General features: G+C 44.5%; 1 protein-coding gene across 1 annotated transcript in view; it reads left to right on the forward strand.

Moving 5' to 3' along the window:
- The window catches only part of PANK4 (pantothenate kinase 4 (inactive)), a 362,653-nt gene that overhangs the window by 181,604 nt on the left and 166,817 nt on the right, over nucleotides 1-14,232 (forward strand). The window contains exon 10 of the mRNA XM_069240981.1: nucleotides 8,874-9,029. Within this exon, the coding sequence (XP_069097082.1) occupies nucleotides 8,874-9,029 (156 nt within the window). The remainder of the gene's footprint in view (nucleotides 1-8,873; nucleotides 9,030-14,232) is intronic.

A 14,232-nucleotide genomic window follows, 5' to 3' on the forward strand; every position in this document is an offset into this window, starting at 1 on the left:
GGGTGTTAAGAGCAATTCTGTGCCTGTTCGGTCCCCATATGAAATTTACAATTAGGGAGCCTATATTTTTTAACACTCTTTTCGGGATTATTAACGGGATAGTGGAGAAGTAGTATAGTAACCTGGGTAGTACTATTATTTTGAGCAGTGCAACTCTCCCAAAGACAGTCAATGGTAGTGTGCTCCAGAAGAGCATATTAGCATTGATTCCTCTTATTGCCCTCTGAATATTTCCCTCTAATAGATCTTCTACTGTGTGGTATATGTTGACCCCTAGGTATTTAAATGTGTTTGGGGACCAGGGTAGGCCCCAGGTATCTACGGGTTCTATAGTGTCCTTGGTTAGTGGGAAGATGGAGGATTTTCTCCAGTTGATTCGAAGACTGGAGGACATACCGACATTTTCTAGCATATTTATTGCACCATATAAGTCTATCTCCAGGTTTTTGAGAAATAATAGCATGTCATCTGAATATAGTGCTATGTGGTGTGTCCAGTTATTGATTAAAATACCCTTAAAGCACTTCTTGGATCTTGCTGTTTGTGCAAGGGGCTCTACTGCTATAGCAAACTGGAGGGGAGATAGTGGGCAGCTTTGCCTTGTCCCTCTACCTATTGGGAAGGAGTCAGAAATGGTGTTGCCTGTATGTACTCCCGCTGTGGGGTTGGAATACAGTAGTTTTGTCCAGCGTGTGAATCCCTCTCCCAGCCCAAGTTTTAGCATGACCTGTTCTAGGTAGTCCCACCTTAGGCTATCGAAGGCTTTTTCTATATCTACGGAGATTATCGCTGCTTGAGGCATTGTTGAAGGCAAGGCATGCAGTATTGAAACTAAGCGTCTAATATTTTGTGCAGTGCTGCGTTGTGGGATAAATCCCGATTGGTCTTGGTGTATCAGTGATGTCATGAGGGGTAAAAGTCTGTTTGCCAGTATCCGACTCAATATTTTATAGCATAAATTCAACATGGATAGTGGGCGGTAATAACAGACGTCCGAGGGTGGTTTATCGGGCTTAGGTAGGGGAATCATTATGGCCTCATTGGTTGATTGAGGCAGTTTGTTGATGCACCATGCTTCAGTATATATTGCGCAAAGTCTCGGGGCTAGTAGATCCTGGTATAGTAAATAGAACTCCATTGGGAGTCCATCCTTTCCTGGAACTTTGCTCCTTGCCATGCCCTGTATCGCTATTTTAATTTCCGCTATTGATATTGGAGCAGCTAGGGATAGGCATTCTTCAGCGCTTAGTTTTGGGAGGGTGAGAGCATCTAATTCCTGGACCTGAATGTTACTAATAGTGTCCGTAGGTGGGGCATAAAGGACTGAGTAGTATTCGAGGAAACACGCATTGATCTCCCTTTGACCATGTACTCTGTCGCCCAGTTGTCTCGATCTCGACTATGGTGGTTTGCTGTTTGGGGGGCTTAGCTAGCCATGCTAACAGGGCGCCTGCCTTGTCGTCTTCTGCGTGTTGTTGGTTTATATATTGTTTGTAGTCGAAGCAAGATAATCTAGTGTTTGCCTCAGTAATTTTAGCTTTAGTTTCTGTCATGTGGAGGGTCAATTCGGGTTGGGTTGGGAATCTTACGCTCTACGTCTCTGAGGGAGTCTTCAAGTTTTTTTTAGTTCATTCTCAATTGAATTTCGTACTCCTGTACTCTCACCAATACATTTTCCCCTGGTTACTATTTTGAAGGTTTCCCATTCAAGGGCTCTGGAGGTGGCTGTCTCTGTGTTTATAGTGAAGTATTCCTCAATGCTTTTATGTAGGGTGTGTTTGAATGCTTCGTCTTCAAGTGTTTCTGTCCTCAGTCGCCAGGTAGGGATCGGCGGTTTTTCCCCTCTCCATGCTAGTGATACCATCAAGGGGTTATGATCCGATATAGTACGACTTAAATATTCGGCTGCTACTACTACCTGTTGCAGTTCGTGGGATGTTAGGAAGGTGTCTAGCCTCACGTGTAAGTCGTGTGTTATCGAGTGATAGGAGTAGTCCCTACAGAGCGGTTTAAGCTGTCTCCAGCAGTCTCCTAATTGCCAGTGTTGTTGCCATTCTGTAAAGGCTTTGGCAGTTTTTGTGGTTTGTGATTGCGGTAAGGGCGGATGTGACCTATCCAGGTGTATGTTGGCTATACAGTTGTAATCCCCACCGAGAATTTTTGGGCCTGTTAGGTTCGGACCTAATTCTTGTGATAGCTTATCAACGATTTTTTTTTAATCTAGGTTCGGTGCGTATAGTCCGCCAATTGTCACGACCTTCCTGTCTAATCTACTCTTGACCACCACATATCTCCCCTCTCTATCTATAGTTGTTTGTAGTGCCTGGAAAGGGACCCCCGGTTGGATCCATATCAGCACTCCCCTGGCATATGGAGAGTAGGTAGTGGCAAATATTTGGGGCCTCCATCTTTGTTTTAGTGCAGCGACTTCCTGTTCTAACAGATGTGTTTCCTGTAGTAAGGCTATGTGTCCCCCCCCCTACGTTTAAGGTAGTTGTATACTTTATACCGTTTGGACATGTTATTTAAGCCTCTGATGTTCCATGTTATAATTTTATAAATTGCGGCTATGATCTGTGGGTTTTAGATTTGATTGTAGGATCCCCAGGACCGGTGACCAAAACATTCCCCGTCCAAACCGTTAACATTCTTAAATTAGAGTCCTATAGGTGGGTGGTGTGTTGGCGGTCGAGAGCCCCCGCTCCGAGTTGCTCCCTATGCCCGGCTATAGAGGGTTTTGCTTCCAGTAGCATTTATCCAAGAGGTATAAACTATTGGTTGGTCTAAGAGGATACTTGCTTATTATCCTGGGTGTGTTAATTAGGACCATGTTGGTACTCACATAAAACTTGATCCTCACAGACAGCCGTTATATAATCTCCTCTGCAGTGCCCGGTGTTATTTTGGGCAGGCTAGTGATAGTGTCACGCGAGGAAATTGATGAGCCCCGCAGTCTGACTCAAGGTCGGAGGCATCGTCCGGGGACGAGGGCTGGCCCCTCCGCTTAGAATTGCTGCCGTTTCTACTGCATTCCGCATCTCCTGAAGTGATTGGTGTCTTGGTGGGGCCGCTTCCAAGGTTCGTTTGGTGGATCTGCTGCGTTTCCTGTCAGGCTTGCGTGGGGTTCTAGGAGGAGGGGTAGGGTTGTTTAGGTTTAGGGTTTCCATCCATTCCTGTACTAGCTGCGGTGATGGAAAAAAGTGTGTTTTGCCGTCGTGTTCCACCCGGAGCTTAGCCGGGAAGAGCATGGCATATTTTATACCGCCCTCGCGTAGTGCTCTCTTAGTCATTGAAAGAGGCCCTTTGTGTTTGCATTTCTCTGGAGAAATCTGGGAAGATGATAATTTGTTGGTTATTACATGTTATCTCGCCGAGTTTGCAAGAGGATGTAGTCTCGGTCTCTGTAGTGCAACAACTTTGCTATAATTGGTCGAGGTCTGGCTCCAGGTGGAGGCATTCTGTTTGGTACCCTATGGGCTCTTTCTATTGCAAAGAATGCTGAGAGGCCCTCCTCGGCTATTGTGGTTTTGATCCAGTTTTCCAGGAAGGCTTCCATACTGTCTGCTGATGACTCTGTTCTCTCTGGAATCCCAACCAGACACAGGTTACTCTTCGTGTCCGGTTTTTAGCGTCCTCTGCTCTGGCTTCCAGAGATTAAATGCGTGGGGAGAGATCCGTGAGCTCTGTGGTAGTAGCATTTTGTGTTAAAGTTGTTGCAAGAGTTTTTTTGTTCTTTCCTACTCTTTCCTTTAATTTGCGGTGGTCATCTCGCAGTAATGTAAGGTCCATTGCTAAGTTATCTATTTTCTTCTCTAACGCTTCCCGGGAGTCTCTAATGGCCAGGAGGACCGTGTCCAGAGTTGTTTCCTGTTGCGATTTGTCATCAGGAGAGGTTAATTTTGTGGGGTGACTAGTAGTTTTAGTTGTTGAAGCCTCGTCTTGGCTCTGCTATTCACGTCTATCGGTTTTCCCCATTCTTGGAACAGTTCACTAATTTGGTGAGGAGAAGTGTCTTCTGCGCAGGTGTGAGGCCCCCTATCTTGCGTTGCACTTTCGGGGGGGTCCTCTCAATGTTTTTAGGGCCCGCTTCTTTCCCTCAGGGGGTGTGCGCAATGCATTAACCGAGGATCCCGAATTCCCAGGGGTGAAGGGGGAAAATTCAGCTGTCTGTTTTGACTACTCAAGGGGGGGGGATGTGAGGGTCCCATTCACCTCCCGATTTCAGGGTTTCCGAATCCGCTTGGTTCTGCTCAGCAGGTTTCGCCCAGGCTGTATTTCACTGGTATTTTACATGCCCGTCTTTGATCTGAATTGTTACGGGGGCCCTCCAGGTTATCCTATGGTGGGGTCTGTGGTCGTTCTTGTGATCAACAACTCATCTCGAGTCAGGCAGGGGAACATCAGCGTGGGGCGACTTCACTTTGTGTCGCAGGTCAGGCAGTTGCTGTTGTGGGGGGGGGGGGGGTCGCAAGCACCTGGTCCTCTCATTTATTTTCCAACACTTACGATGAGCAAGAAGTGAGCCCCTAACTCCTGTTCCCCCACTCTCGGGGTTTCAAATTTGAGGGGGGTTTCACTGCATGGGCCAGGTGGCGGGGGGGGGAGAGGTTAGATGTCCAAGTAGTCCCTGTTTATTTATTGTGCTTGTTGGCCCCAGTCTGAGGGCGGATGTTCTCGCGGCGCAAAGCAGCCAGGGCGCTTTCAATTTAGCCTGAAGTAGGGGACGCGCCTCTGTGCCAGTGCTGGATGGGGTCCCCGTGCTCCTCTCAGAGTCCTTTCCCCCCCTCCCGGAGATCTCCGGTAAGCTTTTTTGGAGGCTCAGGGGTCCCCGGGTTGGTGGGCACAGTTTCCAGGCCGCGACCGGGCGAAGGTTTCAGTCTCCTCACCCCCGAGTGCCCCCCCACTCACCGGCCCTCACACCGTGCTGCAGGTGGACCGCCTCTGCTCCGGAGTCCCCCCGGTCCATGGGGGCCACTCGGATCTCGTCGCGGGCGTTCAGTCTCCTCGGTGCTCCGGGGTGAGTCTGTAGGGGAAGCACTTTGTCCCGGCCGCGGATGAAAATGTTTTCATGTAGGTAGATTTCCGCAGTTGATTCTGGTCGGCGACGGATCGTCTGTGGTCCCGACGCATAAAGATGTGTCCATGATCCAGTGGAGCCAGTTCAGGACGTTAATCAGGGGTTTTCAGCAAGCCGGGCCCCGATTGCTCTCCCGGAGCTCCTCTCTAAGCGTGCGGCTCCATCAGCCGCCGGCCACGCCCCTCTCTACCAACCACATTGATATCTTTTGAATCACTACTTTTGACAACTTGGACACATTTAAGGGCGTGCTCGATTCTCTTAGCAAGTGATGCCACTTGATCAATTTGAGGATCATCTAATAACCATAATTCGTCGCGTACTTTTTCAATATTACAACCCAGCATGAATTGGTCACAAATCCTTTCCTCCAAAGTTGATCCAAACTTACATGAAGACGCTAAACGCCTCAATTCTGTAACATAATTTTCAACAGTTTCGCCCTCCATTTGTTGCCTCTTGCCAAAGTAGTACCTTTCTAAGATAGTACTAACCTTTGGGAGATAATGAAGGTCTAACTTTCTAATGCATATCTCTTATTCATTGAGGTTGATAGCTTCACTTTCTGGAAGATCGGGAAGATGATCAAAGATTTCTTGACCCTCTGTTCCCAAACAGTGAAGCAACAATGCCGTTCTTCTTTCATTACTTAAGGATGTACCACAAACCCTGGCATATCTTTTCGAAAACCTTTTTCAATTTTCCCCATTTGATGGGAGGTTCTCCAGGAGTGGAAAGAAAGGTGGAGGTGCAACGTTCTGCATTACAATTAGCTACAAGCTTCAGTATACAATACACATATGTGGCATCAACTTGATACAAGGCAGCAATTAAATGAGAAACGAGAGATGACAGTACGAGGTCTCCCTGGAAGAAAGAAAATGTAGAAACAGCAATGTTTGTCTAGTATTCCTTTTGAGCACTTCAGCATACAATGTACATTTATAGCATCAACTTAGTTCAAGGCAGCAATGGAATGAACAACAAAAGATGGGAGAATGAGGTCTCTATAGAAGAAAGAAATTGCAGCAACAGCAATGTTTGCCTTGTGATCCTTTACTGACAAAAGAGCATGGACGCTGTTTTAATTTGTGAGGGAGTTACAATTGCAGCCTGTGTGTAGTAGAGACGATGTTGTGCAGAGTCCAGTAAACGTCAAAACAGTTCAAACGAGGCGTGTGCCTCAGCATGAATTCCTGCTTTGAGTGGCAATCCAGCTAAGTCGCCTGTGTGCAGTAAAAGGCGAGTAGAGGCTGTCCCTGTAAAGCCTCACTCTGTAGTCACCACTGCTCCAGGTGCTGCTACTGCTGTATGAGTCCCTGGAGCTGTATCCGCCCCTGTAGCCACCGCTCCTGGACTCGAGGCGGCTGATGCCGTCGGAACCGTCTCGGCCGCCTTGTCACCTGTGGCCACACCTGCAGTAACCGCTGCTCTGGTCCGCGGCTCCGGTCAGACTTCCTCAAACCAGGGAAGCGCTTAAGTGCTGAGAAAAAAAATGCGCCCGAGGGTCTCTCGGGAAAAGCGCATAAAAGAGAGGTGCGCCTACTTCCTCAAACAAGGGAAGCGCTACAGCGCTGCACGACTTATCTCAAAAAGAGAAGTGCGCCTGAGGATGACCAAAAGCACAGCTAATCAGGAAAAGCGGGGTGTGCCTCAGCATGAACTTGGCACAGTGTCTGAAGGAGAAAAAAATTATAAACAGCAGCTTCTTGAAACGGAAATCAAAGTCCGTTGGTTGTTTACCTTTGAATAAGGAAGGAGTTGGGATGTCGTCTTCCACTGCGAAGGTCGACCCAGCTCGTCGCCAGTGTAATGTAGCATGAAGTCCACGAAAGGAAGTAGTTTCTTTCAAGTTTAATGGCGAAAACAGAAGATACAATCAAGACATATAAACATCCCAACCTCCAGTCCTCAACATCTCTCTCCCTCTGAAGCTCCTTGCCTCCCGCTCCTAGCAACCCAAAAATTCCAAGCTCTAAAACCATGGCTACAGATGAAAGTTCTGAGCTATGAGAAACATGAATACAACTAATACAACAATAACCACCTGTCTTTTTTGTTTTAATTATCTTTCTGTAACATACTTCCATCTTCCCTCTTTTCTTTACCACCAGATTTCAGTAAGTAGCCTCATGAATTTTGCTGTGTATTTTAATTTTGCAGTTTAAGGTTAAGTGTTATAGTGACAGTGCCATCAAACTATATTTAGGTGGACTCAGTGGGCTTTTTATGGGGGTTGCCGTTCTCTTCCACCTTAGAAAAGGGGACAAAGGTTCGGAGTCCTTGTATTTGAATTTTCCCTTGGGTGGTGAATTTTCCATCTGGTGGATGCCAGGCTGAAGGTTAAATCACATAATAAAGATAAACCTTCAAAAACTGAACACTTCATCGTGGTGCCCACCCTAATTTGAAAGTAATCTTGGATGCTTTGCCACCCCTAACCAACTGTCAATCCCTCCCCCACTCCACTCTCTTTTGGATTCTACATACCATAAGTAAATAATTTCATAATTACTACAAGATAAGTGAGCCTGGATGAGGTGAAATGAGTCATCGGATTGTGATTCTTTATTTCGACTTCTAGAAGGCAGGCTGGGACATTTTGCACAACTTTACTATTCTCTAGTAATCAGCTGAAAGATCGTCACCAAGTACAGGCATTACCCGTGGCTCTTCCTGGTCCACCTTCCATCTTGTTGTGCAATCATTTGTGGTGGCTGCAGGTCTTAGCCACAGCAAAAGCCCATCATTCACAACTGCCTTCCCACTGGTCAAGGATGTGAGTTCCTTAGGATAATTGGAAAGAAATAGTACAGAAATTAATCTATTCCCCAGGGCAATATGGATGCTCTGTAGGGAGAAGTGACTAGTTGAGAAAAGAAGTATGTGGAAATCCTCGTCTAATTGCCTGTGGACCACTTTAATGGCTTGCAGGCTTTCAGTCGACTTTGTGAATTATCAGTTAATAAACTGGTATTGCTCTATACGTTTTTATTTATTTTTAGCATTTTCATTTTTTTACAAAACATAACATTTTAGGGTGAAAAAGAAAAGGTGCATGAATTTTATTCCAATAGAAGGTATATATTTTGAGGAGTAAAATGCTGATTTTTAATTTTTAAAAGAGGCGTAAATTTCAAGGACCACCCACATGACAACGTTTGTGTATGAATCATTCAGCCAGTACTATTACTGCAAATCATGTAACTGCAAAATGAAATTTAGAAATTAAATTAAATTTGCGATTTAAATAGACAGTAGTTATCACAGGCATCCATGCACACATCTGTTCCTACCATATTTCTTAACGTTAGGTTGTAAATGAAGCTGTCTGGCTATTACCATCCTGGAAAGAAAAATCCTGGGTGTTGTGTGCAGCTTGTTGGATAGCTTTGCTTTCTGTTGTGTGTGCATGCTTGTGCTTCTCAAGTTGCATAATTTAGAGTTTTCTGTTATGTGGCATCACAGCAGTAGATTCTGCCATTGTTTGCCATTGATGACTCAGGCTTGGTCTTTTTGACTTTTAGGGGTCACCAGGCTTTCGGACAGTTTGGTTGAAGAGGATGCGGGATGGGGGTGTGGGGAATGAGGGTGATTCCTACACATATATGCTGCATTTTTATCGCTCCTGCCTTTCCCAGGCTAGTTATATTAAAATACATTCATTTTATGGAACCTTCAAAATCCTGCTGCACCAGCTAGGGATTACCAGAAATGAATGGTAATCTCTTGATGTCTTGATTGATCTACTTCACCACTGTTTCCATTTCCTACATTTTTTGTGTCTTCTCCCTAGTTTGACATGCTGGAAATGGATCGCCTAGATCGACAGCTGGTGAACCTTCCTCTTCTCTATGACCCCTCTTCCTACATACCGGACACCGTAGACCTCACAGAAGACAGCCATGCTCGAGAGTACTGGCTCAGTTGCTTTGAGGAGTCGCTCAATGGGGTGAGAGTAATGCAATTGTTTGTCATTGTATATCCCTAAATCAACTGATGAGTTATCCATTCTTTTGGTTCATGGATGAAAGGAACTAAAAGCTTTTGTGACAGTCAATTTGTCTAACTTGATTAAGGCTTCTCTAGTATTTTTTTGATCAGTGATGCCGATAAGCAGATTCCTTTTGAATTGTGTAGAGTGGTGCACGAAAGATGCTTTTATGGAGGCCCTCTGCTATGACATCATTCATTTAAATACAGTCATCCACTTTTTCAGTTAAGTGTGGATCATTGCAGGTTTACAAGGTGGACTAGAGTAGTTTAGCTTCTATGTTTAGTCAATAATTGATTTTTTTAGTTAGTGGGAGCACTTGAGTTGCAAATATTGTCCATCCACAGTTTTGTTTGTCTTCTTTGTAACAATCTTCCAAGTTTTTTACACAGTTAGTTTTAGCCACTCAATTGGTTCTAACACGTGTTTCTTCTGGTCTACTAAGACTTTGACTTCCTCAGAGCTATTCTAACTTGACATTTGAGGAAAAGTAATCGGTATTCTATTCCCAATTATTGTCACCAGTTCTTCCCTCTTGGTTCAGTGTCACGTAGTGATTTGGTGGCTATATATCTATGCATATTTCTGCTGCTATTGACAAAGGCAAGGTGGCCTACTGCAAGAAGGCGCTCCTTCTCTAAATGGAAACGATACTCCTTACAGTGCCTTAAAAAGGAAAATACAAAAGAATCAACAATGCTAAAATATTTAACACATCTGATAGCCTGCAAGTTAACACATACATCCTTAAAAGTACATTTAGTGGCAGTGGGTGCTTACAGAAGGGGCTTCATAGGGAGGCGTTTTTTCAGTGCCAGTAAAAACTGATTCTTAGAGGGAGCCAAAAAAATTGCACCACTAAGAGAGGTAACAACACCTGTATGGAACCTTAATCTGGTGTTAACTCAATTAATGAACCACACTTTGAGGCCATGCACAAAGCCCTCACAAATGATGCCTTCACTAAAGACAGCTTTTCGGATGGCCTTAACTTCGCTCTGGAGAGAGAGAGAGAGAGATTCAAGCTTTCACAATTCAGGAACCATATATGCAAATCCACAAGGACAGAATTGTCATGAGAACAGATCCACAGTTTTTACCAAAAATAGTTTCATAATTTCACATAAACCAAAGTATTCAAATACCAAGTTTTTTTTCGAAACCCAAAAGATCAGGCAGAGAGAGCCATACATACATTGGATGGTAGACGTGCAAAAATGTACTACTTCGAAAGAACAAAACCATGCAGAATGACAAAACAGCTATTTGTCTCAGCATAGGGAAACCAGTAACTGAAGGTACAGTGGTCAGATAGATCTCTGAAACTATTCAAATATGCCACCCTAATGCTGGGATAAATTTGAGCTCAAAGCCAAGGCCACACTCAACAAGGAAGTGAGGAGCACCAATTGCCTTTCTGGCAAACACACCATTACAGGATATATGTATGGCAGCCACCTGGTCATCCACACACTTTCGCAAAACACTGCTTCATAGCCTTACAAATGAGCAAAGAAGCTCATGTGGGTCAATAGCTACTAAAATATCTATTTACAAATATAAGTCTATCTTCATCCCAACCTCTATAAATGGAACACACCGCTACATAATCTATGCACAGCATGTGAATCCAGAAAAGATTCATGCTGCAAAACAAGTAGTTTCTTACCTGTAGGTGTAGTTTAGCATCTTGAAGAATTTTCTGGTTTCACAAGCGGCTCACCCGCCTCCACCAAGAAGATGGAAGAATTTAAAAAAAAAACAAAAAAAAACAAAAAAAAGATAAAAATTAAAAAAAGTAATCAGAAGATGGTGACAAAAGGTGGAAGCTACCAGAGGAAGAGATACAGCTGCACAGAAAGCACCAAATGGGCAGTTCCTTTGACGCCCAGCAACAACAGCAAAAACAAAAAATACAGAAGGGACTAAAGACAAAAAAAGATGGAAAACTCAAGCACCAATCGCTAGATGGCAGAACAATGCACAGCATGTGAATCCTGAAAATTCTTCAAGCTGCAAAACTACACCTACAGATAAGAAACAATTAGTTCACATCAATTAAGTACAGTGAAACAGCCTGGTCCATGAGCACACTATTAGCTCAAGCCTTTTTTCCATAGAGTTTTTATAACTTAACAGACTCTATACCTAGGAAAAGACTCAGTACAATATTACTAGCCAACATACTCAGTCCCGGTATTGTAAAGAAGGAATAGACCCTGATACACCCAACTTTCATTGAAGTAGCATTAGAGACCATGTTTCTACAGATACAGGAGTGACCAGACAGGTATAACAGAGCAGAGCAGAGCACAAGTCAATTCATGTCCTGTGCTTCCACAACATACATGGAAGCATAACTATCCTTTAAACAATCCCTGATTTCATTGCTTTGATCAAAAAAGCTTTGGTTCTCATTTCATTCATTGCTCTTTATTCATGTTCCACAATCTTAGTATTCCGCTGTTTGTTTATTTATAGAATTACCCTAGTGTCACAATGCATTTGAGAGCGAGTTCTTCATCAGAGGCCATACACTAATCATATGAAATTAAACGGGAAATGGCCTAAACAGCACGTCCTGAACAATGCGGATGCTTCACACGCAAGCGTAACAACGCTTGCCTAGACAAAGCCTGCCTTTTGCTCTGCCTTAATCATGCATGCATGTTTAAGGCAGAGAAAAGGCAGAGAACGGTCTAGGGGATCAGGAGAAGATGCTGTGAGGTACGTCGGGCTGGGGCAGGGTTTGAGGGGTAGTCTTTAGGGGTGTGGTTGGATTTAGGGCTTAGGGTAGGTGAGGAGGTTGGGGTAGTTTATTATTTAGGGCTGGGGTAGGAGGGTGGTGCAGTTTATTTTTAGAAGTGGTAGTGGGGGGGGGGGGGGCAAGGTAGTTTATTTTTTAGGGGTGGGGAAGGTTTAAGGACGGCCGGGACGAGAGGACGACGAATTGGGAGAGGACGTGGTGAGGTTAGTGTGGCAGGGCTCGGGGTCGTTTTTAGGGGTGGGGCGTGGATTTAGGGCGTAGGGTGGGTGTGGGGGTCAGGGTAGTTCATTTTTTAGGGACCGGGCGGGTGGGGGTGTCTGTGTAATTTCTTTTTTAGGGGCAGGGGTGTTTTGCTTCTCTAATGACCGAGATGAAACGCTCATGCACTGAAAAATCTCTGGAATGAGCTTCTTAGTCTAAAGAAGACATTTATTAAATCACTCTGCAAGGTTCGTAGAGGAGATTAGCATGCTGAAAGCACATATTTTAAAATAGTCACAGCAATGAAATAAAAATATGTACAAATGATTCGAGAGAGAGAGAGAGAGAGAGAGAGAGAGAGAGAGAGAGAGAGAGAGAGAGAGAGAGAGAGAGAGAGAGAGAGAGAGAGAGAGAGAGAGAGAGAGAGAGAGAGAAAAAAAAAAAAATGAATATGAATGCAAAGCAAATAACAAGAATGAAAAAATACATCACCATGAGGCACGGACAAGTCTGCGCCATTTCCCTCCTTATCAGCATCAGATGGCAGATCCCAGAATCGATCGTGGAGAGAGAGATCAATTATGCTCACAGGAAGGATGAGCATGTCCGAGATCTGAGTCACTCCCTGGCCCATTCTGGTCTCGGCCTCTTATATACTTTAAACAAACCAGAGAGTAGAATTCTAGAAACCTCCTCCCAATCCTTAAGTTTATTATTAAAAAATGCTGGCTACTTCAGGTCAGTTTTGAAAAGAACACTTCAGGAATTGGCAAGATCCCAAGGTGCCCTCTCTCAAAACAAAAACGTTCCCTGCTGTACCATAAACATCATTCTAGAACATTCTTATCAGCCTAAGCCCTTGGTGAGAAAGAACACGCAGAATAAAAACATGAGCACATTGTATAACATGAGCATGGAAAAATAGTTGCAGCTTTTAATGTGGTGGTGGCTAATGCTAAAATAAAGTCAATAGGCAAAATGAAGTTGGTGATCACTAATGTGACGGTGTGCTGCTAGGCTAAGTGCAATGTGTAGTCAGTGGTCAAAACACAAATATCATTACAAAGGGTCGGGTTAGTTTTTTATTTTTAAGGCTTCGGGTGGGTGGGGGGGTCAGGTAGTTCAGTTATTAGGGGTGGGGGGAGGTTTTAGGGCGCAGGATGGGTCGGGGTGTCAGGGTATCTTATTTTGTAGGGGTGGGTAGGTCGGGTAGTTTATTTTTTAGGGCTTATTGTGAGTGGGGGGGTCTGGGTAGTTTAGTTTTTAGGGGTGGGGAGGTTTTAGGGCTCAGGACGGTTGGGGTGGTTGGCTAGTTTTTTTTGTTTAAAAAAAAAAAAAAATGTATGTAATAAGGGGGCAAGGGTTTTTGGGGTAGTTTTGGGCCTCAGGGTGGGTGGGGAGGTTTGGGTAGTTTTTTAGGTTAAGAGGGGGGTTGTATAACACAACCCTGCATGCTGTTTCCGCATAAAACTTTACTATGTGTCCTTTTCAACAAAATTTGTTGTAAAGGCATGCATGGAAAAGACAGTCTAGGTTCCGACCGCATTTAGGCATGCCTGATTCCGGCTTCTGTGGGCAAAAACATGAAATGGAGAAAATCCCAAAATCACTCGATATTCATTGGTTTGAAAGTGAAGTAGGCTTTCTAGTATTATAGGTATACAGTGCTTGCAAAGTTCATAATGCAAAGTTATTGCAGTAATGATCAGCGTCAAGCTAGCATCTGAGTAAGACTGCTTTCCAGACCCTCTAACTCTATTAGCCCAATAAGTAGCACTGAAGCTGTCTATGATGATGAGAAAGAGGATAAGTAAATCTGAAATCAATGTGAACTAATCCCAGCATCAATCACAAATAAATCAATGATTCTGTTGGTGAATGGAAACTGATGCAAAACGCACAAGGCTATCTACAAGAACTCCAAGGGGTGGTGGGGATGGGCACAAGTAACCAGGCAGATCGACCTCTGAAAATAAGGTGTGCATCACTAGCATAGAACTGCAGCGGGCCAACTGTGCCTGCAAGAAGACAGTGGCTCTGAAGCATGAAGAAGTAGGTGGGAAAGGCTGCGGTTTGGTGGCTTGAGAATAGCAGAAGCCACAGGCGCAACCCAGCATGGGAATCACTATCCAGTGGAAACACGCTAGCGGCCCTGCAGTCTGAGAGGTCCTCAGGCAGCAGACCAGACCTAGG

Source organism: Pleurodeles waltl, chromosome 6, assembly GCF_031143425.1.
Source record: "Pleurodeles waltl isolate 20211129_DDA chromosome 6, aPleWal1.hap1.20221129, whole genome shotgun sequence".
Taxonomy (NCBI): domain Eukaryota; kingdom Metazoa; phylum Chordata; class Amphibia; order Caudata; family Salamandridae; genus Pleurodeles; species Pleurodeles waltl.